Source organism: Pleurodeles waltl, chromosome 7, assembly GCF_031143425.1.
Source record: "Pleurodeles waltl isolate 20211129_DDA chromosome 7, aPleWal1.hap1.20221129, whole genome shotgun sequence".
NCBI lineage: Eukaryota > Metazoa > Chordata > Amphibia > Caudata > Salamandridae > Pleurodeles > Pleurodeles waltl.
This window is the reverse complement of record NC_090446.1, coordinates 551,338,042-551,364,984: the sequence shown is the minus strand read 5'-3', so window position 1 is coordinate 551,364,984 and position 26,943 is coordinate 551,338,042. Positions and strand designations below refer to the sequence as shown.

The window sequence follows — 26,943 nt, the reverse complement described above, 5'->3', positions numbered from 1 at the left end:
TTGCGTCACTGGCACTGCGTTGATCTTCTGTTGTGAAGTCAGACTACGTTGTTCCGGAGTCAGCGTGCAGTGAATTGTTCACCGCGAGCAGGCTGTGCGTCATTCTTGGCAGGCGGTGCATCTAATTTTCGCTGCAGTGGGATTTCAGCTGCAGGAGAGAAGTCTTTTTGGTCCTGAGACTTCAGGGAACAGGAGGCAAGGTCTATCCAAGCCCTTGGGGAGCAGTTCTCCAGCAAAGCAAGAGAGCAGCAAGGCATCAGGGCAACAGCAAGGCAGCGGTCCTCTATAAGAAAGCCCTCAGGTGAGTCCTTTAGGCTGCCAGGCAGTTCTTCTTGTCAGGGTGCAGGTTCTGGTTCAGGTTTCTTCTCCAGGAAGTGTCTGAGGTGGTAGGGCAGAGGCCCTGTTTTTATACCCAAATGTGCCTTTGAAGTGAGGGAGACTTCAAAGAATGGCTTAGAATTGCAACAAGTCCCCTTTCAGTTCAATCCTGTCTGCCAGGGTCCCAGTAGGGGGTGTGGCAGTCTTTTGTGTGAGAACCTACCTTCCACCCTCCCAGCCCAGGAAGACCCATTCAAAATACAGATGTATCTTGTGTTTGGGGTGTGTGTGAGTGAATGCACAAGGAGCTGTCAACTAAACCCAGCCAGACGTGGATTGTAAGGCACAAAACGATTTAAGTGCAGAGAAATGTTCACTTTCTCAAAGTGGCATTTCCATAATAGTAATATTAAATCCACCTTCACCAGTCAGCAGGATTTTGTATTACCATTCTGGCCATACTAAATATGACCTTCTTACTCCTTTCAGATCAGCAGCTACCACTCAAACAATGTATAAGGGCAGCCCCAATGTTCGCCTATGAAGGAAGCAGGCCTCACAGTAGTGTAAAAACGAATTTAGGAGTTTTACACTACCAGGACATGTAAACTACACAAGTACATGTCCTTCCTTTCACCTTCACAGCACCCTGCCATAGAGGTCACCTAGGGCACACCACAGGGGTGACTTACATGTAGAAAAAGGGGAGTTTTAGGCTTGGCAAATACTTTAAAAATGCCAAGCCGAATTAACAGTGAAACTGCACACACAGGCCTTGCAGGTTAAGGGGCTACTTAAGTGGGTGGCACAATCAGTGCTGCAGGCCCACTAGTAGCTATTAATCTACAGGACCTTGACACATATAGTGCACTCTACTAGGGACTTATAAGTAAATTAAATAGCCCAATTGGGCATGATTGAATGTCACCATGTTTTAAGGAGAAAGCATATGCACTTTAGCACTGGTTAGCAGTGGTAAAGTGCGCAGAGTCCCAAAGCCAGCAAAAATTAGGTCAGAAAAAGAGGAGGAGGAAGACAAAAAGCCTGGGATGACCCTGCAGAAAGGCCATTTCCAACAATATGTATCTATGAAGTTGTTGTGAAGTTAAGAAAAGAAAATGTACGCATTACGAGGTGTAATCACTATGATTTATACCCAAAGTCTTTAATCTGCACTTAATGTTAGTGCCTGCCAATAATTAGTCACTCCTTGTTGTGACATACAATTTTGTCCTTCGACTCATCCAGCTCCAATGCTATTCTGACAGTGCAAACACAGGGCAACATCTACAAGGTTTTGGCGCAGGGCAGCGCTGCAAGGATTCTTGCTGCACTGCCTAGCATCAAAAGAAAAGGGCAAGAGTGGACTGTATCCATAACATTCAGAGCATTCCTGTCCTTTCCCCCTGTGCTGGGGCACAATTAGCTGCAATGAACTAATGCAGTAACCCTTGCACCATGGTGCAAGGGTGTCAGCGTTGTAGGAATGATTGTTTTTGTGCAGGAAGGGACACCTTTCTGCACAAAAACAATCACTGGAGGCAATTTCCTCTTACTTTGTGTACTGCAGAATACAACACACATAGAAAGTGGAAAAAACAAGAAGAAATAAGGATATTTCTCCTTGTTGCGCCTCACTCACTCCTCCCCTGAAGAGGCGTAGGCTTTTGATGCATTCCAAGATTTACAAAATCTTGTAAATCTGAGAATGCGTCAAAATCAATGGGTGTTGTATGGGAACACCCACTGCAACACCCATGGAATGCCTCTTTGATACAAAGTAAGGCAACAAAGGAACTTGCGCTTCATTCCCTTACTCCATGTCTACAAGGCCATTAAAAGCCACGCAGAGTGTCTTGTTTGGTCTAGTAGATGTGGACCTGCAGCGTGTGCCACCGTTTCATCACAAAGAGCGATGCACCAGAGGCGCAGGCCATTTTTTAAAAAGCCCCCTAGTCTCTAAATGAGGACCAACCTGCATATTGTGGGCATTCTGTAGAGGGTGTAAAATGTATTGGGAATCTCAACAGATGTAGAAATAAACACATTTTTCCTATACCAGCAGAACATATATTTTTTCGTGTAAAAGGAGACTATGATGTGTGAATCTGTTCTCTCACCTAGGTTACAATGATGCTATTGTTAGGATTTGCGGGATCTTAAGTGAAAGTTCAAACTGTATGTTGGTAATAAATTTCCACTCTTGTGGGAGCACCTTAGATGTAATTCCTAAAGTACATAAAATAGAATATATATAGAATAAGAATTTGATGGGGTCATTGCTTCTAGTATCATCACTTCTGTTATTTAGGATAGTGGTCCTGTGATTTTATTGGGAAAGACAAGGACATACAGTCTCTGGCAGTAAATGATCTTTGCTGTTATGCCTTTTGGGAACCAAACTTGGCATAACTGATTTTTCATTTGATCTAAAATACAGAAAAAGGCTTGTACATAGAGCACCCAGGTACTAGTGGATTAGCACTAATTATTGCTGATTATAGTTTATCAGTTACTGTCAATAAAGTGGCAAATGTCTGATGCGGCAAAGGTGGATCCCTTTCTCTTTGACTGTCATTCAAGGGCCCGACCTTCATACTGAAAAGGCTGTTTCACAGAAATGTCCATGGAAATGAATTACCATGACCTTGATCTAGCTCTCGTGCCCCAAATGCGAAAGCTGGAGGTCGAATGCTAAGTCCACTCATTGGAAGTCATGGCAGTTAGTAGGTAGTGGTCACGTTAGTATTGAGGTCTATTACTGTAATCTGTGTTGATGTGGAAATGAGTATTTAAGGGCATGGCTCGTTTACCAAAAAGTGCTGCTGTCCTTACCCTTAAGTGCACCATTTTCTGGAAAAACTGTTAGGGTAGGATGTGCATGAGAGTAAAATAAATCTCTGCAAGAAACCTTTGCTTGCTCCTAGTCTTTGAATGACAATGCTTTAAAGGGAGCATCTATTTGGGTGTCTATATTTCCTTACTCATTTCGATAGTTTGAATACAGTAAGGAAAAAGATGGTCACTGTTCACTGTACGCAAAATGCAGATTCCCCATCGTCAAACATGGTCAAATAAATTGCACGTAATCTGACCTCGCCTCACTGCACAGCATTTTCTCCTATCATTTTAGGAAGTTTCTCTTCCACCATCGACTACCGCCTGCATCTGGACTCGGTGCGTTTAAACAGTCGAGCTGTGTTTAACACCAAGAATCAACTCCTAAACAAGACCATGAGGATTGGCATTGAAAGGCGCTGTGAAGAGCACGACGTGTACTTGCCTGTGAGTGAGGAGTTTATTTTCCTAATTTTTCTTGTTTAAGTTTGAGGTTTTTATGTGGAGAAGTGAGCAAGATGTACAGTAGAATGTATTAGAGATTTCAAACCTTGCAATATTCAGTTTAGCATTCATCCAAGTCAATTAAGGTAACTTTATGTGGAGAATCTTAACTACAGCAGAACTGATCATGAGAGAGGTGGCCTGTAGAGTTCAAGTTCATTATGGTCAGCATAGGAGAAGCCACGAGGTTTTTACTAACCTCAAGGCGGAACAACTATGCAAATATAATATTCAAAATAGGGAAGAACTAGCTTTATTTGGCGCTCAAGATGAAACAATTTATTTCTGTGATTCACATACAATCAATTGTTTAGCCTATCTAGGATCAATGCATTTAATGCAGCATTGTCTTTCCCTCAAAAAATACACTTGTGTCTTGGAAGGTGTAGATCCAGGCTACTGCAAGAAACATATTGGGTGAGGGGAAACTACTGCATATTACAACTGCGTTTGAAAAGTGCACTAGCTTTTAACAGTAACATACCAGACCTGCATGACTGTTTGTCAGGCATGTAAGAATGCAGAGTTTCAGGAACTCTGGTATCTGGACCAATAATTTATAACATTGATTATGCCAAACAATTAGAGGATTACCTCACATTTGTGACTCAATCCTCTTTCACGCACCTCTCTTCCTTTTCTTATACAATTATATATTATATATATTAGGAATAAGAAGAAAAAGAATGCCACTGCAATAAAAAAAGCAATATGCTATTATGATTACTACTACAATTATTAATAGGACGAACTAAACAATGGAATAAGCTTTTGTAATTCTAAAATGTCGTCTTCTTCATGTTTATTCTCATTTAGGCTGCGAACGAGTTTTTGGTTTCAGGAATCAATAAAAAGAATGGATGACTTTGTTAGTCCGTTTGTTATAATCAATAAAATTAAATAGCATCTGTGGCTGCAATTGGGGACTGCAAGTCCCAGGACTCAGCGGGGCTAAGAAGGGGGCCCATCTCATCACTCTCACCTGCTCCTGGCGCTATAAAGTGCGATTAAACAACCAACTATGCGGGACGCATCTGTGGCTGCATTTGGGCACTGTGAGCCCTAGGATGCATCGGGGCTAAGAAGAATGCCTTTCTCATCACTCACCTGCTTCAGTCACTTTGGAGCGTGAATAAACAACCCACTGCGTGGTGGGCCCGTCCTGCGCCCCCTCAGCACCAGGAAGAGCCAGGGCAGAGCCACCCACCTTGGCTCTATAATTGTGCTTTAACTGCCATTCCTGGTAAGATTACTCTTGATAGAAAGGAATGAATCCCTCACTTCTGTTGCTGTTTTTTCAACCACTCGTTGGGTTGAGACTTTGTTCTCTTAGGGCCAGATGTAGTAAGCCTTTTGCGCCTCGCAAACGGCGAAAAACGCTGTTTGCGAGGCGCAAAAGGCCTTACGCGATGCAGAATCACATTTTGCGAGTCGGTACCGACTCGCAAAATGTGATTCCGACTCGCAAATAGGAAGGGGTGTTCCCTTTCTATTTGCGACCGCATCGCGATGTAGAGTTGCTTTCGCGGTCGCAAACCAACTCGCAGTTACCATCCACTTGAAGTGGATGGTAACTCATTCGCAAAAGGGAAGGGGTCCCCATGTCAATGCAATAAAAAAAAAAAAATCTGAGCAGGCAGTGGTCCTTTGGACCACTGCCTACTCTGAAAAAAACGAAACTAAATGGTTTCAGTATTTTTTCTTTTGCAGCTCGTTTTCCTTTAGGGAAAACGGGCTGCAAAAAGAAAAAAAAAACTTCTCTATTAAGAAAGCAGTCACGGACATGGTGGTCTGCTGTCTCCAGCAGGCCACCATCCCTGTGAGTGCCTAGACTCGCATTGCGAGTCGCAGAAGGTGTCTGAGACACCTTTCTGCATTTCATATTGCGAGTTGCAATTTGCGAGTCGCTGTGACTCGCAAATTGCAAGTCGCAATATGAAACCTACCTATATCTGGCCCTTAGTGTGCCCGAACTCAGAGGAGGAGATGCTGAGCGTGTCTGTGAGACACCGTACCCTTGCTTTTGTTTGTACTTCATCTTCAAGCCCCCTGCCTAGTGTTTAGGATGAACCTGAGCTGTGCGAATGCGCTTTCTCTCTACATGTTGTAATCTAATTCTGTGTGCTTTCACCACACACATCACATGCTCATCACTTTCATTTGTTTTTTGGCCTGCTGATACTTGTTAGAAGAAAGATGTGGTTTGTTCATGACAGAAATGTATCTACACTAGGTAGATGTTTTGTGTGGTACGTTAAACCTGATTAGAAACTAAAGAAACAAATTAAAGAAACCAGTGAGTTTGTCTATGTGTGTTCCTTTTATATATAGGGGTCCCTCGGTTGTTCTTTTGAGACATTACATATTATAAAGAAGGAAAAGCATCCACTGTATGAAAAAAATACATGTTCACTCTATGCTGAACCATTCCGACAGTTGCAAATGCTGCTGCCCTTTTTTTTAATTACTTTGGTATATAAGGTTCTATAGATAGAAACAGCTTCCTTAATGTCCATGATGCTTGTAGTGGTGATTATAAAAACATTCTTTGTCACACATCGCACGCGAATCCCTCCACAATACACCTTCTTTTTCCAGTTTTTCCTTCTCTGGGCACTTTTCAATTTAAGCCACAATATCCACGTTCTCTTCTATCTGTGTTCTTTCTTCTCCATCTTACAAGGCTGTCCATTTATCCATTTCTTAATTCCATACAGGTGTGCTACATGTTCCCTCTTTTGTCCCCTCTGTTCTGAAGAAGTTGTGCCCCTCTCTGTTCCTCTACTCATTCTATTTCCCACTCTCTCTGCTGTTTTTGTCTTTGCTCCTTCTCCTCTTCCATGTTCTCCCTGCTCATTTTTACTTTCTCTGTAATTTTGTTTCGGGAAATTGCCCTTGTTGCAGTTACCACCCCTACTTTGTGCCTGATATTGATGCTGACTTAACTGAGAGTGTGCTAGGACCCTGCTAACCAGGCCCCAGCACCAGTGTTCTTTCACTAAAAATGTACCATTGTTTCCACAATTGGCAGACCCCTGGCACAAGGATAAGTCCCTTGTAAAAGGTACCAGTGTTACCAAGGTCCCTGTGGCCAGGGATGGTCCCTAAGGGCTGCAGCATGTGTTGTGCCACCCTAAGGCACCCCTCACCTAACCTATGCACACTGCCATTGCAGATTGCGTGTGTTGGTGGGGAGAAAAAAGTAAAGTCGACATGGCATTCCCCTCAGGGTGCCATGCACACGAAACACTGCCTGTGGCATAGGTAAGTCACCCCTCTAGCAGGCCTTGAAGCCCTAAGGGAGGGTGCACTATACCACAGGTGAGGGCATAGCAATATGCCCCTACAGTGTCTAAGTCCGTTCTTAGACATTGTACGTACAGTGTGGCCATATTAAGTATATGGTCTGGGAGTTTGACAAAACAAACTCCACAGTTCCATAATGGCTACACTGAATACTGGGATTGTTTGGTATCAAACTTCTCATAATAATAAACCCACACTGATGCCAGTGTCGGATTTATTAAACAATACACACAGAGGGCGTTTTAGTGATGCCCCCTGTATTTTACTTAATCCTTCAGTGCATGACTGACTGGTCTGTGTGAGCCTGCCACTGAGGGATGGGGTTCTGACCCCATGGGTGAGAGTCTTTGTGCTCTCTGGGGCCAGAAAGAAAGCCTGCACTATGTGGAGGTGCTCCAAACCTCCCCGCTGCAGGGAGTGAGTGCAAGGAGGGCTGCCCTCTAACCCTAAAAACGTCCCTAAATCTTATATTTAAGGACTCCCTGAACCAAGCTAGTCAGATTCCTGATGACCTCACAAGAAGAAGGACTGATTAGCTGACACCCCAGCAGAGAAGGAATGGAGACAACAAATGACTTGGCCCCAGCCCTACTAGCCTGTCTCCTGCTTCAAAGAACCTGCAGAAGAAAAGCGACACGTCCTGCAGGTTCAGCAACTTCTAAAAAACCTCCAGAGGACTGCGTGCATCACAGAGGATCATGTACTCCTATGGACAGCGGCCCTGTCCAAAGAAAAACAGAAAAAGAAACCTCTTCTGAAGGACTCCCATCTCACTCCAGACTCGTGAGTCCTAACTACTCTGCACCCGACGCCAACTGCCCGAGTCGAGGTGGCCCAACTGTCCAGAGAGGACCCCCAGGTGATGGCGACCAAGTGCCCACCCTGGGTTGACCTCTCCACCCCTCCACAACAATGACTGCAGAGGGAATCCCAAGGACCCCCCTGACCGCGACTGCCCTGGATGAAGATAACCAACGCCAAAGAACCCCTCTGCACCGCAGCCCCGAGGCCTTGGAGAAATCGACACCCGGTGCATCGACGATCAAGAGGCGACCCTCTCCCCTGTCCGGCCAGTGGTGTGCCCGAGACACCCCACAGGACCCCCGGGGTCCTCTCATAGAGTTTCATTGGAAACCCACCGCCCTGTTTGCACCCTGCACCCGGCCGCCCCAGGGCCGCTGAGGGTGTGGGATTCGTGCCTACTTGGGATCCCTCCAGTGCTCCTCTAATGCCCCCTGGTCTGTCCTCCGAGCCACGGGTACTTACCTGCTGGCAGACCGAATTCCAAGTACCCCCTGTCTGCATAGGAGCCCACATTAAAATTGCTCAACTTTGACCTCTGCACCCGGCCTGCCCTGTGTTGGTGGTGGTGGGTGTTTGGGGTTGCCCTAAACTCCCAACAGTAGACTACCTATAACCCAGAGACTGAAACTGTATGCTGTGTACTTACCTCTAAAACTGTACTTTATTTTCTTTCCCCAGGAACTGTTCTGAGAATGCAGTGTCCACTTTTAAAATAGATATTCTGTTTTCTTAAAAACTGTTTACTTGCCCACATTGAAACAAAGTTACTTTGATGTCTATGCTAAGTACTTACTTGCACCCGTATTTACTTCTGTACTGAGTCTTGTGGTTCTAGTAATAAAGTAACAAAAATATATTTTACTATTTAAAATCCTATTGGTCTGGAGTCAAGTCATTGAGTGTGTTTCTTCTATTGCTTGTGTGTGTACAACAATGCTTTACACTACCCTCCGATAAGCCTAACTGTTCGACCACACTACCATAAATAGAGCAATAGTATTATCTATTATTGCTTCTGTCAAACCTCTTGGGGAATCCCTGGACTCTGTGCACACTAAGGCCCATGTTTATACTTTTTTAGCGTCACATTTGCGCCACTTTTTCACGCAAAAACAGCGCAAACTTACAAAATACAATTGTATTTTGCAAGTTTGCGCCGCTTTTGCATAAAAAAAATGATGCAAATGTGGCGCTAAAAAAGTATAAATATGGGCCTAAATCTCATTTTGATATAGTATATACAGAGCCAGCTTCCTACATTTCTCATTTACCATCTTCCTTACCCTGCTGTCTTCGGTTTTCTCAATTCTTGCTATCCTTCTCACCTTGTCTCATCTTCTATGTTCACTCACCTTTACCCAGCTAACTTCCTTCGTTATTTCACCATACTACTGTAATTTTCTATTTTTCTACATCCTACACATTCTATCTTACCACCACTCCTCCTCACTTCTACCCCTTTTCTCACCAACCTTTCCTTTACAATGCACCCATTCACATCTACCGGTGTTTCTTGTCTCCATGCAGTCTCTTGTTTCTATTACCTTCTCTACTCGTTCTCTCTGAACTATTCTCTTTTGTTCACAGTGCATCTCAGTGAATTCTCTCCTCACCTTGTTTCTCTTCTTTGCCCTTACACTTTTCTTACTTATACCTATTTCTTCACTTTCAGTCTCTTCCCACTTTCATCTTTCAACCTTTGCCTATAACTTGCTTCTCGCACACTTTTATTTTCTTTGAACTTCTCATATGGCATAACAATGTTGTTTTAGTCAGTGTTACAGCACTGCATAAAGGATGAAGGGAAGCTTGGCTGCGAGTAGCCTTTTTAACACTTTTTTCACTTGCCTACCTTTTTTATTTTAACATTTTAACATGCTGCACAGCACCTACGTTGCTCTGCAACATAGCTTAAAGATATTGGGAAAGCCAATAGTTCTGGCTAAGCACTTACAAGGTCCCAAAGGTGAGACCTATTGGCTATGCCAATGCTTGTTTTACTTGGCTGCAAGGAGGAGGGGCTCCAACATACACCTAGGGAGGCTGGCTTCCCATTGCTGAGATTCATTCCTGTGGGGACTTTAGCCAAAGCCCTAGGGGGAACCCCTCCCCTGACTTGTGGCACAGGTGGTCTGTAATGTGATTAAACTGCCAGCAGGGGTGGGACTTGGTAGCCCAGCTTTTTTAGGTGCATGAGGCGGGACAGTCAATGCCTTTAGGCAGACATACAGGTTCTGCAGTGCGGAGGGTTGACGTGAGGACTTTTGCTGCAGCCTTAGGAGGGTCTTCTTTGTAGTCTAAACATAAAGACCTCATAGGTTAACAATCAAGATTGCCAGAATTATTTTAAAACATTTTTTCATTGCTATCTGTTGCTGCTAAACGAGGGTATATTAAGGATAAACCCATAATGCTGTTCACTGGTCAAAGACTGACTAGACTGACAAGATTGCCTAGGTCTGCAAGTTTGCCATGCATTGCTATTGCCCTCACACTGTTATACTATTGTTATATTGTGTCACTGTGTTACACAAAGTAGACATCTCAAGGGCCTTTTTAAGTTTCTGTTTAGTACTATTAATATTTTATTGCAATAAGGTACTGTTTCTAATCTTATTTTTAGAAAGGGTTTTAATTAAAGTCAGAAGCATCAATGGGGAAAAGGAGGTGTAGTGGAAAACTGTTAGGAGAGCCAATTAGTAAGAAAACCCCGGCATCAGTGCCAAAAGCTGTACCTTGCGAGACATTGATGATCTCGTTGAGGAAGTTTAACAATTCCTGTGCCCTGATGTTTCCAATTTACTAAGTGCAAAACCAAATAAAACTTGAGTAGCCCCACTATTTAACAAGAAGGGAACTAAAAATACATCTTCAAGTTCTAATGAACCACTTGCTATTCACACACAGACATTTAACATTGATGGCAAAGCTGCATGAGCTTCCTGAATTAATACTCATGCTGAATGCCACATACCCTTGGAACCCACAATACTTTGCTCAAATCGCTTTTTGCCTCTGGCATTGAGCGAAGACCCCAAAATGGAGTCCAATTTGAGATCTGTTAGTAATGAGCTGCCTGAAGGGACAGATGAGTCTAGGGAACAAGTAAGATCTATAGTAAATTATTAATAATGTGAGAGATTAAATTATTGGTTTAAAATGTAAGGTAGGCATCCTGATGGATCCGTAATCAGGGACTATGCAGGCAGGCTGCATGGCAGACCGAGACTACTTGTATCGTAATGGGAGGGGCATTTTCCAATCTGACCATTTATTAGATATGTTGCCCTTTGGCAACCAAAAAGAAGAAACGGCCTGTCCCCTACACCATGCTTAAGTAGTTCCTGTGAGCCTCCACGCCCTTCTACACTGATCGGCAGCTAAAACCATTATCATCTATTGCAGTTTTCTTCATAGCTACTCTGTACCTTATCCAAGAGAGAAGGGCATGAGCCATAAAATTACCACATTGTTTGAAATCCTCTTGCCTAAGACCCTTTGCAGTTAATAACAACAATTATAATACTATTGGACCTAATCTCTCTGCATCTATTTTGCAGCACCTTTTGTACACTTCTGCATCACCAACCTACTTCCAAGGCCATCTAGGGTATGCTCCATATATTGAAGGCTCCCCTTTATACCAGGACCATCTACTTGACAGGTGTCCTTAAATTTCAGCCACATGGCAGAGACAATAAGGCTTCTCTAATCAACAAACTCATCAATTGGATTTTAGATCTCTGGAAGTGTTGCAGTGTAGTCCACTCAGACATCCTTGGGGCTACATAACTATTTTTTGAAGGTGATAACTTAGATTCCATCAAGTTCTCATTCAATCATCCCTTTATTGTAAGTGGATTCCTATAGTTTGAGGCTTGAACCCTTCCACCGCCTAATTCCAAGATACAATGTAAAGCCCATTGATCTGTCCAACAAAGGGTTGATCATGTCAGAGTTCCTTCCTGTAATTTCCTTCTTGACTGACTGGAGCCTTTCAGGAATCCCGCTTCCAATAGCCTTGCAAGGTCCAAAGTAACATATAGGCAGGTGACCCCTTTAGATCCTGCTATCATTACTACAAGCCAGCTATTGGCTCTTCTTACACAGGCCAAAATAAATTGTCTCACTTTAGGAAAACCACCCTCAAACACCTTGCCATGTATAACCCATTGGGTGATTATGACATCTTAGCAGGAAACTCAAACCATGGTCATGTCTGAAGATAAGACCTTGATAATAGTGTCTTGAAACATTACAGGACTAAAAAGCAAAATGCCACAAGAAGGCTGTAGGAAAGGGGGTCTGTGGTTGACAGTCAGGTTACCCCCTCTCCAAGCAAGGACCATCATTCTAGTCAGGGTAAAGGAGAATCACCCTTAGTTAACCCCCGCTCACCCCCTTGGTAGCTTGGCACAAGCAGGCAGACTTAACTTCAGAGTCTAGGTGTAAAGTATTTGTACCAACACACAGAGTAATTCAGTGAAGACACTACAAAATGACACAACACAGGTTTAGAAAAAATAGAAAATATTTATCTAAACAAAACAAGACCAAAGCGACAAAAATCCAACGTACACAAGTCAAGTTATTAATTTTAAAAGGAAAAAGAGTCTTAAATCCTTTTGTAAACAGTAAAACCATTGTTAGCGTTGAAAAGTACCTGGGTAGCGTCAAAATAACACGCACATGTGAGTGTGCGTCGTAAAAAGCTAGCAAAGTGTTGATTTCTCACCCGCAAGTGAGACGTGCGTCATTTCTCCTTATCCGGTCGGGTCAGCATGCATCGTTTTTCCGCTCCGAAGGAGAGTGATGCATCGATCCGGGCAAGCACTCAGGTCCTGGCAGGCTTTGCATCGTTTTTCCACTGCCAGCAAGATTTATGTCAAAAATTCTGCCACACGGTATCAGAAAAACTGCGCTGTGTGGGTTGTGACATTAACAGCCTCCGTCAGCGGGTGTTGTGAGTCATTTCTCCAGGTGCGTGTGTTGATCTTCCAGCCCGAATGCTAGTGGAGCGGCGATTTCTGCCGCGAAGCCGGCGGCACGTCATTTTTCAGCTGCGTCTCGGAAGGTGCGTCAATATTTTTCCCGCACAGCAGTCTGTGCTGGGATTTTCAGTCGTGGTCTGCCAGCTTCACCTTCCAAGGCCCCAGGAACTGGATAGGGCACCACTTGGCAGGGCAGGAGTCTCAGCAGAGAGTCCAGGTGCTGGCAGGAGAAGTCTTTGATGGCCCTGAGACTTCAACAACGGAGGAAATTCAGGACAAGCCTTGGAGATTTCTTCACAAGCAGGAATGCACAACAAAGTCCAGTCTTTGTCCCTTTGTACAGGCAGAAGCAGCAACTGCAGGATAGCTCTACAAATCACAGTCACAGGCAGGGCACCACTTCTCCTCAGCTCTTCACTCTTCTCCAGGCAGAGTTCCCTCTTGATGTCCAGAAGTGATCTAAAGTCTGTAGTTTTGGGTGCCCTTCTTCTACCCATTTTGGCCTTTGAAGTACACTTACTTCAAAGTAAAGTCTCTATTGTTTGTGAAATTCTGCCTTGCTCAGGCCAGGCCCCAGACACACACCAGGGGGTTGGAGACTGCATTGTGTGAGGGCAGGCACAGCCCTTTCATGTGTAAGTGACCACTCCTCCCCTCCCTCCTAGCACAGATGGCTCAACAGGATATGCAGGCTACACCCCAGCTCCCTTTGTGTCACTGTCTAGAGAGTGGTACAAACAGCTCAGCTGTCAAACTGACCCAGAGAGGGAATCCACAAACAGACAGAGTCACATAATGGTTTAAGCAAGAAAATGTCCACTTTCCAAAAGTGGCATTTTCAAACAAACAATCTCAAAACCAACTTTTAAATTGTGAGTTCAGAGACCCCAAACTCCACATGTCTATCTGCTCCCAAAGGGAATCTACGCTTTAATCATTTTTGGAAGGCAGTCCCCATGTTAACCTATGAAAGAGATAGGCCTTGCAACAGTGAAAACCTACTAATGTGGGTGGCACAACCAGTGCTGCAGGCCCACTAGTAGCATTTGATTTACAGGCCCTGGGCACCTCTAGTGCACAGTACTAAGGACTCACCAGTAAATCAAATATGCCAATCATGGAAAGCAAATTACACAGACAATTTACATAGGAGCACTTGCACTTTAGTACTGGATAGCATTGGTAAAGTGCCCAGAGCAACAAAAACAGTTAAAGCAGAGTCCAGCACACATCAGCAACCAGGGAAACAGAGGCAAACAGCTGGGGGAGACCACGCCAAGGATGACAAGTCTAACATGTGCCCCCCAGCTGAAAGTGGTGAGCAACTACCCAACCTCATGGGAGTTCTCATCCCTGAAGTGGTGGAGCAGAGCCACATGTAAGCAGCACCAGATATTAACTGAAGTTAAGAGGGGATCAGGAGCATTTTTGGTTTGCTGCACTCCTTTTCTGACCCACCAGTACTCTTTGGTTGTCCACAAAAGTGATGCTGGTGGTCCCTGCCCACCTTGGCAGGTTGAGGATGGCAGCCTTCTCCTTCCTCAGTGACTGGCTGTTGAAGAGAGGCTCACCACAGCCAGTAATTGACAACCTCCAGGCAACAGTAAACCTCTGACATTGTTGGTGTTCATTAACAAGTGGAAGTCACACCTTGCTCCTTCTATTCATTGGAACTGTCTTGGACACCATGCAGTTCCTGGCTTTCCCTCCACCACAGTGATTCTAGGATCTTCGGGTTGTGATCCCAATGTTTCAGCCTTGATCCTGGTTCTAGTAGCTGTAAAGGTCTTTGCTTCTTAGACACTTGCATTGTACTTGTTAGCTATGCCAGGTGGCAGTTGTGGGCTCTGCAATGTAATCTGAGGTTCCAGAGGGCCCAGTATTAAGGAAAGCTGATAGATGTCATCCACATCTTGCAGAAGACACTCATGATCTGCAGTGGTGGCAGTTTGACCAGAATTGGCCCTGCGGCACACCCTTTTCCCTTTCTCATGCAGAACTGATGGTAGTGATGGATGTGTTCCTGATGGGTGAGGGAGGCCATCTGGAGGAGATAGAGGTCAGCGAACTCCGGTTTCCATTGGAAGCCTGGCTCCATATCATTCTTGCCTTCCTGTCATAAATTAAGAGGAGGTTGGTACAGGTTCTTACAAACCACACTATTACCATGTAGTATTCTAGTACGCAGGACGGAATGAGGTCCAGGCCCCTTTGCCAGGAGGCTTATTGCCTCTGTGGCTGGTTGGAGTGCCAAGAGATTTCCCTAATTGAGAACCACTTTGGCAAAGGCACTAAATGCCAGAGTGGACAAGCTGAGCAGGTTGCATCTTGCAGATCACAAATGGTGTCTACATCCTGCAGTGAAGGAGAACATCTTTCAACAGGAGAACCTTGGCTAGATCTTTCTGCCACCATCCCTAATGTGAAATGTCAAAAGTTTTGCATGTTGGAGTTTCCATACGAATGCTCTTTAGGTGATGCGCTCTGGCTGCAGCGACTCCCATATGCTTCTCATCCATGCCTCTCCACCCTGAGTTCTGAAAAAGATCAAGAATGAAGAGATCATAGTGTATCAGGATTTGACCAACAGAGTGTTTTACCTGGAATTTCTAGGCATGAGCACCTGTCCTCCAATCATTGTATACCTTTATGAGGACCTTCTGGCACAGCAACATTGCCGGGACGTCCACCAGGATCTGCCAACCAACAATTACATGTGTGGAGATTGAGTAGAGGCAGCTGACTGCATTTGATCTGTCGTCTGAAGTGGTGGATGTCACACTTGAAGTCAGGTGCCTTCCACAAAATGCACTTATGCCAGGTGCTGTGAAACATATGTGGCCCATATGTGGTGCTTGTAAGACCGATTCTTTACAAACAAAGCTGTAAGATGTATTTTTGTTTGTTTCATCTTTGGCCCAGCAAGGACTTGTGGTGGACACCATGAAGGTTTATTTTAAGCTTTGTTTTAACCGTTCTACCTTTACCTACCAACCAACCTGGTTTAAATCACCTGTTCCAATCAGATTTATTAAATGTTTGACACACATATTTCCTTCCAAATTGTTTGTGATGACAAAGTAGGACCTTTACTTGGTCTTGTAATTTTGCCGGTGTATGTCCTTTGAACTAATGCATAGCTGCTTGCTCTGTCTCCTTACCTTGAAGACTGAGGCCTTCATTATGAGGCTGGCGTTCTTAAGACCACCAGTCTCGCGATGGCAGACGGACAGCTGCAGCCTGGGCGGTCTGACTGACCCATTATGACCCTGGCTGATCTGCCACAGTCATACCGCTGACACTGTCAGGCTGCAGCCAGCCTGCAGTCTGGCAATCCCGGCAGTTGTAATCCTCCAGGGCAGCGCTGCAAGCAGCACTGCCCTGAGGATTATGAGTCCCCATCCGCCAGCCTTTCCATGGCGATAAACTCTGCCATGGAAAGGCTGGTGGAATGGGGTGTCTGGCAGCCCTTGGGGGCCTCTGCAATGCCCATGCACTTGGCATGGGCAGTGCAGAGGACCCCATGCACAGCCCCATCGCGCATTTCACTGCCCGAATTAAGGGCAGTGAAATGCGCAACAGGTGCTGCTGCACCCGACGCACCTCAACATTGCCGCTGGCTCGATTATGAGCCGGCTTCAATGTTGTGGTGAGTTTTCCACTGGGCCAGCGGGCGGAAATGCTGTTTTCGTCTGCTGGCCCAGCGTAAAACTCCTAATAGGGTGGCAATCATACCGCCAGCACTGGCGGTATGATGGCGCCTGCGGCTTCAGAGGTCTTTGAAAAAGACCACCACAGTCGTAGTGAGGGCCTGACTTTCTCATTATGATCAGCTTGTCAACTGAGTGAACTCCAGGTGCTCTCAGTGCAACCAATATACACCACCTTTTTTACAGACAATTTTGTGCTGAGATCTCAGGCCACATTCTTGCCAAAAGTCATGATTCCCTTCCGTGCTGTACAGCGCGTCACTCTATTTGTGTTCTTTGCTCCTGCTCACAACTCAAAGGAGGAAGAGATGCTCCATCAGCTGGAAAAGGGTTTTGAGCATTTATAATGATTGCACAAAGGAACACTTTAAGCAATCACCTTTTTGTGGGTTTATCCAGAAGGAGGAATGAGAAGGCTCTGCAAAAGAGAACCCTATTGAGGTGGATAGTCCTCTGCTTCAAAACCTGCCACATAGTAGCCCAGAAGCAGCCCTCAGAACGTCTCAAAGTCCATTTTGCCATGGCTGAGGATGCTACTATTGTGTTGGCTTGTGGAGAGTATGTCCTTGACATCTGCTGAGACGCTGGTGTCATTGCATTCAAGATTCACTAATGCCTTGACAGCCAGGTCGATGTGAGGGGCACTTTTCCTGCTGAACTTTGTGCTTTGAGTCTATTCCACAGACTGTCCACTTGCAGAGTTACTCTTTTTTTATGCATTCTATTATAAGGAATCTGTGTTTATAAGCTTCCATCAGGATAACAAGTTACTTACCTTTAGTACTGCTCATCTTGATGTATACTCTATGTTGTTGAATGTGAATTTACCTTGAAAAAACAAAAGACAAGAGGCGTTTAACAAAACAGGAACAGTTGGCTTAATTAAACACTACAGCCGGGAGAACAGTTACAGAAACGGGGTCTGAGGACTGTCTCAAAGTATACTCAATCTGAGCTGTGTTTTATACATTTTCTCTGGACATCATAAAATAATTACAGCATTCCTTTTTAGGTAAAGAATGTGGGCCGTTTTCTTTGAGTCTTAAAAAGGTCCCTGATAATAATTTCAGATGGGCCTCGACCTTGCGTGGACACAATGAGTGCCAGTGGTGTAATGTGTCCAGATGTCCAGCATGAGGGGGTGTGATCGCTGCATGTTACTGTGTGTGTTGTGTTCTGATTGGCTGTGTGTTCCTAACTTCATGTGGCATCTGACTGATGGTATTTTGGGAACTTGTGCACCCCTCTGGCCATGAGTGTTTTCTTGGGGACAATGTCCTGGGACCATTGTGGTGTTGCTGTGCCTATCCATGAGGTTGATCTGAGTTTCCTTTTCTCACGTTTGTCTGCCGGCTACATGCCACCCCACCTGTGACCTGTCAATTAGTAACCTCAGGCCTAGGTCTCAGAGCCTGTCTGACCATGTATTCTAAGTCAGGGTTGATGGGGAGTTAATGATCGGTAAATTTGATAATTGTGATGCGATTTCGTTTTTATACATTAAAGAATCATTGTGCACATTGACATCGACTTTTCAATATTAACATTTATCTCAATGCTTTCCACCTCCCCATTCTGTGAAGAAAGGGGGGTAGCCTCTTTTTAGTCTCTACAAAGGTCCCATATTAGTGTTCAGTTGAGAAGTCTGCCGTTAGATAGAGTATCCACCAGAAAGATCCTTACCAAAGGCTCTTTCTTCAGATGTACTAATACCATGTTAGGAGAAGAAAAAGTTTTTTCTGACCCCTAAAATGAAATTATAACTAGATACCAATTCTTCATCTTGAAGGGTTGCATTGTAGGTGTACGGTCTATACTGGATCCATTTACTGTGTATCTATATTTTGCTACTAAAATCTGGTTGCAAAATATTGAAAAATTACAGAGAACTTAAAGGAGGTGGCTACCCATTTGAACCTTTGCCACTTTGTGAGTTATCAAACATTTTGGGGAATAGGCACTGCTCCAGGAGACCAGGCCAACTCTCAACAAAACGAAAAATAATAAAAAAAATTTAAGCTGACCTGTTCGCTTTAAAAAATAATAATGTTTTATTAAAAAAATATCAAACATGGTGATGTGCTCACCCCCATAGTCCATCAACTCTATCGTGGCCTCTAATCATAGTGAGTCTCGACATACCTTATTAATAGAGGTTTACTGCCACCCAATACAATTTGGATTTTTATGAACTAACCCATGAGGCGGTTGTTTCCTAATATATCTTGCTCTTGAGTTAAAAAATAAATACAGGGGTTGAATACCTAAAGATAGACAAAGAACCCACATTATTCAAAGCAGAAAATAGGCGAACAGCAAATATACACAGCATTTTATGCAACACAAGAATAAAAAGGATTGTGTGACAAAGCAATGTTAGTTCCCCACTTACACAAGAAAACAAAAAAACACTACGAATTACCTTTGTTTATACAGGCTCACTTCAGTCAAGTTTATTGAATGGAAAATGGAAAATTTAACTATGCTTTCCTGGTTTTCTTTTTTACTATTATGGATGGAAAATATAGTTTATGGTATTTACACAAATGTATAATAGCTCAGGAGATTGATTTTCAAAGTAGAACCTTGGTAGGTGCTAAATAAAGAAGAAAAAAAATTTCATTAATAACCCTACACTCCTGTAATGAAACAGTAAAAGAAGTAATATTTTTGTTAAGCACAAATTACCTGCAAAAAAGAGACAAAAATCCCTTTTTTATGAGAACGAGGGGACTCGGTGGTTGTTACAGAAATCTGTTTCTGTCACAATGCACTACAGAATGCTTTAACGGTTCTAGAACCCCGTTTCTGGAAGCAAAATCATGACTTGGAATCAGTGGGGCTGTAATGATTTAGGACGAGACTGTTTGGTGTTGGTATGCTGTCAAAAGGTTGTAAAAGAATGTTCATGTTGTGGCTTTTGGGAGTCATTACGGGAGGACGCGTGCAGGATGAAAGGGAGAGTAAATGCTACATGTTCAAATGAGGAGAGAATGTCATTGGTTTATGAGATGGAGACCATGAGCATGTGTTGTAGCAGGAAGGTGGGTCGTGCGACTTGGATGACAAGGGCGTAGTTAACGACGAGGGGCATAGGTGTTTGAGTTCCTATTATAAGGAGGTTTTCCAATGTAGCTCAGAGGAGTCAATGATTGTTGGTGTAGGTAGACTTCTTGCACATAAACCTATCATTACAGAGGCTGAATGAGATGTTCAGTAGGAAGGAATGTCATGAATTATGATGACGGTATGATTAAAGATCAGGGAGTATGGGACAAGTGCAAAAGTGTAACTAGAGATGTTAATTAGTGCTTTCATATATTATACAAGTTCCAGATTGTCTGACAGGTCTATAACATTTTACTCTGTTTTTTTCTGTTTTCCTCTAGGTGTGCGTGGAAGACTCTTTTTTACCGATAACACTAGCTTTAAACTTTTCTTTTAATGGCGATCCAATCCCAGCTGCTAACAACATCAATGGCATTCTCAACGAGGGTTCCCCAAGGAGGGTAGCACAACAGGTACGCCATTTTGTCTTCGGGGTGGCCAGCAGCGAGCAATGCTGAATCTGCATATACCTCTGGGCATTGACAGAACATGGGCCCGATTCATGCACACTGGTAAAAAGTCAATTTTGTGAGTGAATAAATGAACATAACAGAATGCTTCAAATGCAACCTGTGTGTGTGTGTGTGTGTGTGTGTGCGCGCGCGCAAGTGCGCAATTTAATTTGCATACATTGTTCTTGCCCCCTCACCCAGTTTAAGATTACTGTATCTCATGTGCAACATTGGAGGCAATAAATAGCAAAGCAGAGCCTGCAGTTCAGTGTACAGCATGAAGATCTTTGAACTGAGGACGTAAAATGATGTAAATAGGCATCTACGGGGTGGGCGGGGGAGGGAGGGGGGGTGTGAAAGTGTGAAGAATTGAAACCGACTAAAATGTAAAAGCCCACCACCTTGTCCAGTTTATCAGCAAGCATGCTTTTGGAAGTCAATCTATCAATCATGTATACTCGGATTTCTCGGAAAAATATTTAATTATACAGACATAACATGCTTGTCGGAAGTCCCCAGTGTGAAGGGAGGATATTGGTTGGAGGAGGAAACAGATCGGATGTACAGATGCCTGCAGGTGGAAGGAAGACATGTTGAGTCTAGAACTCATCTGACATAAAAAAAAAATCCACGCTAAACCGTCTTTTAAGGTTGAGCCTCTCTCGACATGTAGTAATCTACTCTGTGGCCTTTAACCACAACCATTTTGCACCCATCACTTTCATTCGTTCCTGGGCCTGTCTTTCGAAATTCACTTATTTCTTAGGTAAATGCTTTACGTTTGTCGCGCTTAGAGGCTGTTTTGTTACACCGTGCAGACTAACCCTGTTACATGGATTATTGCCCGATTGGCCATATACTTTAGTGTGGGTGCACCACTTTTTTCTTTTGTCTCTCCACTTCGTGCTCCATGGTGTAACACTCTGAGGTCCCGGATTTTTGTGATGTGTGCACTGATGTGTTGTTTTAATCCCCCCGCCTTCATTCTTGCTTCCCCGCCACTGCTCTAATGTTCATTTTAAATAACTTTTACCACTGGGAGGCCTTAGGATTTTTAGTGACACCTTGTTTCTTTTGTCTCTCCCCTTTGCGCTCCATGAAGTTACACCCTGATCACCAGGTTGTATTGAAGGTGCATGCACTGATGCCTTGTTTGAACCCCCCACCTTCATTCTTGCCCCCTCCTCTGCCCCCGACCGCTCTAAAATTTGTTTGAAATAGCTTTTTTATGGCGGGAGGCCTTAAGCTGTTTACTGACACCTTGCAGTCAGCCTGTGCCACTTCCTATGTTTTTTCTAATGCATAGCCCATTAAGATATCCCCACTTTTAGCTGCTAGGTTAACTCAGTAGCTTAAATGGGAGCCCTTTGGCGTTCAAATCCTCCTCTCGTCATACTAATTTTCATTTCCTTTTTTAATTCTACTCTTCTCACAATAATAGAGCAATGTTTTCCAATCCCTTTTTGATTTATTGGTTCTTACAGCCTGACTTGATTTTATCACTGGGATGCCTGTATTCCAATAAGAGCATGTGTGAAGACAGCCTACTCTTCTCCCAGCTGCCACCACGATTAATGTGTTTTCCACTCCCGGAGTAAACAAATGTGCACGTGCAGTGTGCTCTATTTATATTGGGAAGAAGAGCAGCAAGGGTACTTTTCTTCCATCCTTACCTTGATTTGGAGGACATGCTGATCGAGGTTCCATTATCAATCTCCATCGGAGGGATTGTATTCCCAGTTTTTCTCACGGACGGCTCCTTTGCTAAGGCGAAGGAGCATTGTTCCCCTGGATCTCCCCCTGGATGAGCTAGCAGCAGAAAAATAAAACAGTAGTTTACTATTGTTTTATTTTTTTGCTGCTGGCTCAGCCAGCAGTGTAGGGAGGGGTGGGGCTGGGCTATGGGAGGGGAGAGGAGGAGACAGTATGCACCTAAGTGCATGTTTGTTTGGCCGGCCATCTGAGGCTGGCCAAACACACATGCACACTTAGGTTTCTCAAGCCCCGCTGTGTTTAACAGCCAGGCCGGAGGAATTGCACAGACCCCAGAGCTGTGTTTGAGTGGCTGGCCAAGTCGCTCAGACCAATACTGGCGCTGCTTTCATGTGAGGCATAGCATGAAAGTAGCATCAGAATTGCTGGGGAGCCTGTGCTAGTGTACCAGTGAATGCTGGGACACCACTTCCAGGCAAGAGGAGCGCAAGGCGGCAGAAGATGGGTGCATTGTGGCCGAGGTAAGTTTATTTATTTTTTATTATTTTCACCCCCCTACTCCCTCTCTGTCCCCCCGCCACTCCCTTTGAGATTTGTGGCGGTCAGCATTGATTTTTCTGCTTCCAATTATTTCAGAGCTGCCCCTCACCATATTACGTTTTGTAATTCCAATACAATGGACTTCAACATTTAAGGCATATTGAGTGAAACAACGTTTTCAAGAAATAAAGGAACAATTGATTAATGTGCTACAAATGTGTGCTTTGCAGCAGATCTGTGTCTACTACACTTGTATGTGTATTCCAAGATGGACGCCCTATTCGCTAGTCCGGCACCAGTAGGCGGAACTGCTGAGATTAGCCCTGCTTTATTATCAATAGTGCCACAAGCTCTCCTCCTGTTGGCGTTTTTATGCCAGGCAACAAACATTTCCTTGTGCTTAAACACATATAAAGGACAAGACTTCTTTCTGTCCTTTACCGAACACCGAGTACAGACAACAACAATGATACAAAGAGGAGTTCCTTCCAGTCATGGAACAGAGAGAGTAAATGGAAGTGATTTAGTTATATACATGGCTACTGGTATTAGGTGACAGACAGGACCAAATTGTGTGGCAGGATTGACCAATTTATGTGGCAGTGAAAGTCCAGTTATGCATTTGCAATGCCAATAGCTCTAAATCTGGCAAACACAAGACCTATGGCATTACAAATGCTTATTTAATGTTTGTTTCTTTGCTAATCTAACAATGGAGGCAGACCCTTTGATTGTGTAGTTCCATTCCCTTCCTTGTTGACATGCCACCGGAACACACAAACACATGCTCATAAGTGAAATGTACAGAGGAAGCAGCAGTCACCCACCCACATCCTCTCTATTCATGGGTAGCAGTACAAATGTAAAGCAATACTTGTGTGTTGGTTTGGCCCTTACCTTTATGTTAGACTTTTCATCCTTGGCGTGGTCTCCCTTAACTTTTTGCCTCTGTTCCTCAGGTTGTTGATGTGTGCTGGACTCTGATTTTGCTGTTTTAGTTACTCTGGGCACTTTACCACTGCTAACCAGTGCTACGGTGCAAGTGCTCCTTTACAAAATGTGTATGTGATTGGTTTATCCATTTCTGATGGATACAACTACCTGTGGATTCCTCACTCATTGAATTTTCCCCCATTCGCCAGCATCCGACTGAAATTTTCTCCTAGCTTCTGCCCGTCGACGTGGACGTCATAATTGCCCGGGTCCCATGCGACGCCGTCTGACGTCATACGGGCAATAAGAGGTCCTCGCCGGCGTGCTGACGTCAGTTCCCTTTTTTCCGTGCCTTCAAGCGACGGTTATTCTTCAAGGCAGCAACTGTTTCTGCTCTGCGTAGTTACAGTTTCTATTTCTTTCAAGATGTCACAGCGAAAGTCGGGCTTTAAGCCTTGTAGAGAGTGCGGAGGCATGATGTCGGTGACAGACCCACATGTCGATTGCTTGTGGTTTCTGAGCTCCAACCATGGAGTGGAGAAATGTGAATCCTGTCAACGCATGAATCCTAAGGCGTTGAAGGAACGGGAGGCTAAGCTGTTTTTGGCGAAGAACGAGAAGCGGCATCGGCGCAGATCGTCATCGCCTAAATCTAATCGGCGCCACCGTGACTCCCGGCGATGTCGTGAATCTCGGCGCTGGTCGAGTAGAGAGCGTTCACGCTCAAGGTCGCCTTCGGTTTGGGGCCGTAAGACATGGGAGGTTAGTCCCACCATCACTCCTCAGCCGCAGTCGCCTCACACTTCCCCGACTTCTCTGACGACTCCGCCATCTGTCTTCGAGGTCGTACCTCAACAGGAACCAGAGTTTTCACTTGCTTCAGAGATACCGGGGCCGGCGCTGTTATCACCTTGAGCACAGGCTCCGCAGTATCCATCATTCCAGGCGCCAGGTGCTGATAGTTCCACATTTCTAAATGTGATGTTTGCCATTTTTCAATAGATGGCTCCAGGTGGTGGTCAGGCTGGTCCTTCGGGGCCATTGGCCTTTAATATGGGTGCTCCGGCTCCTTTATGACCGGCACCTTTCATGCCCTTCCTTCCAATGGGGGGTGCTGGCTCGGCGCTGGTTCCTTTGGCGTCGCCTACACGACCTGCGACTCCGATGAGGACTGCTGTCCCGGCGCCAGAGAGTTCTTCGCCTTCTCATCCTCTGCCTGCGCCGATGGATCCGGCGTCGGATGGATCAGAGGATCGGCGTCAGGCGAGGTCATTGACGTCGGCGGACACCTTGTCGACACCAAGGATCGAGGCCAGGCTTCATTCTAGGAGGCTAGCTCTTTGCCTCCTTGAAGAACAGGAATATAGAAAGCAGGCCTTCGAGGAGGGTGAGATTGAAGAGCCTCTTGTAGATCTTCACGGTTTGGACACTGCAAGTGGCTTAGACACTTCTCCAGAGTTAGATTTAACATCTCCTGGGGAATATACAGAGGAAGCTGCTTCTTTCCACTCTGTTTTAAGGAAAGCAGCGGACTTTTTGGACATTCCCCTCCCAGTGGCTGAGGCAAAACCCAACATACTGACAGAAGTGCGACATCCGGCTTCAGCAGTTGCAGAGCCACTTTTGCCTTTTAATGAGGCTCTCCTAGATCCAATTCTGTAGATTTGGAAAAAGCCAGTTACATCTACGGCTGTTAATAGGACTGTGACGCGCAGATATCGTGTGGCTCCTGCGGATCCAAGCTTTTTGTTGAGGCACCCGACTCCAGAAAGCTTGGTTGTACAAGCTTCATGCTCATCACGCACTGCTCCAGTTTCTTTTCCGGGGGTGCCTTCGGACAGAGACTCTAAAAAGATGGACCAGCCTTCAAAAAAGACATTTTCATCTTGTAGTATGGCCCTGAAGTCCACGAATGCCACATGTATCTTGGGCAGATACATCTACGCCCTTGTGGGGGAGATCAAATAATTTCATTCTGAATTGCCTCAGGAGGTGCTGGGCCTTGTCTCCGATTCTCAGGCTGCGGCGACCAAAGTAATCCAGTCAGGGCTGGACACGACTGATTCTGTGGCCAGGGCTATGGGCACCACTGTTGCTACGAGGAGACAGGCCTTGCTTCGTTCTTCAGGGTTTTCATCGGATGTTCAATCAGCCCTGCTGGATCTACCCTTTGATGGGGATAAACTTTTTGGGTCGAAGGCGGACTCTGCCCTTGAAAGATTTAAAGAGAGTAGAGCCACACCAAAATCATTAGGCTTGCAGGCCTCCTCTTCTATTTCTTCTCGATTGTTCAGAAGATTTAGGGGGTTTTGTCGTGGCTCCTCCTTTCGGGGCAGGTTTCAGCAGCAAGCCGCCACTGCCCTCCCCTATAGATCAAACAGGGGGAGGGGTAGGGTTCGAACCAGAGGGGCCACCCAGCAGCACTCTGCCTCTTCGTCTTCTTCTTCAGGGGTGCAGCATGGGAAGCAGCCTTAGTCATCCACCAATTCCTTTGCATACCACTCCTGTAGGGGGGAGGTTAATGAACTTTCTCCACATGTGGGAGGCAATAACATCGGACTCCTGGGTCACCAGTATTGTGGGGAAAGGCTATGCCCTTCCCTTTCGGGAGTTTACACCCCCCATCCCGCCCTGTCCATCGTTCTGTTCAGAAGAACATCTCCTGTTACTAGAACAGGAGGTTCTGGTCCTCTTTTCAAAGGGTGCAGTGGAGTTGGTTCCAGAGCAGGAGAAGGGTCAGGGTTGTTATTCAAGATATTTCCTGATCCCCAAGAAGGATGGTCGGTTGAGACCAATCCTGGACCTGAGGATTTTGAATTGGTTCCTCAAACAGGAAAAGTTCAAGATGCTGACCCTAGCTCAGGTGCTTTTGGCGTTCAACGAAGGAGATTGGATGGTGTCTGTCGACTTGCAGGATGCTTACTTTCATATCCCGATACTCAAGTCACACAGGAAGTATCTCCGGTTTGTGGTGGGATCGCAGCACTATCAGTTTGCGGTCCTTCCGTTTGGTCTTACTTCAGCACCTCGAGTCTTCACGAAGGTGATGGCGGTGGTTGCAGCAGAGCTCAGAAGGAAGGGGATAGCGGTATTTCCTTACCTAGACGATTGGTTGAGTAAAGCCAATTCACCGGAGCTCGTGTTGCGTAACCTGCAGTCGACAACCCAGTTGTTGTTCGATCTGGGCTTTTCGGTGAACGTGCCCAAATCTCACCTGGGGCCCTCTCAGCGCCTCCTGTTCATAGGGGCAGTACTGGACACAACATTGAATCGTGCCTTTCCTCCGCCTCAGCGGATTCAGGACATTCAGGCGTTGGTTCCAATGTTTCAAAGTGGAGCGGTCATTCCAGTCCTCAAGGTCCTTTGTCTGCTCGGGCTGTTCGCTTCTTGCATTCTGTTGGTCACTCATGCTCGCTGGCACATGAGGGCTCTTCAGTGGTGCCTCCAAAAGCAGTAGTCTCAGTACAAAGGGGATCTCGAGGGATCGGTAAAGATTTCCAGAGACACTGCAGTGGATCTTCGATGGTGGGCTGCGGACAGCAACCTTTCAAAAAGGAAGGCCGTTCTCGTTTCCTCCTCCAGTGGCCACAGTGATAACGGATGCTTCCACTTTAGGGTGGGGAGCTCATGTGGGGGACCTGGAGGTCAAAGGTCATTGGTCTCCAGTCGAACAGATGTTTCACATAAATCTGTTGGAATTGCGGGCGATACGTCTGGCTCTCAAGG

The 26,943-nt window shown here is 45.2% G+C and overlaps 1 protein-coding gene across 2 annotated transcripts in view; it reads left to right on the top strand.

The window, feature by feature from the left end:
- The window catches only part of LOC138304332 (integrin alpha-M-like), a 628,283-nt gene that overhangs the window by 433,411 nt on the left and 167,929 nt on the right, over window positions 1-26,943 (top strand). For both annotated transcript variants that reach the window (XM_069244296.1, XM_069244297.1), the window contains 2 exons: window positions 3,452-3,603; window positions 19,861-19,992. In XM_069244296.1, the coding sequence (XP_069100397.1) occupies window positions 3,452-3,603; window positions 19,861-19,992 (284 nt within the window). The remainder of the gene's footprint in view (window positions 1-3,451; window positions 3,604-19,860; window positions 19,993-26,943) is intronic.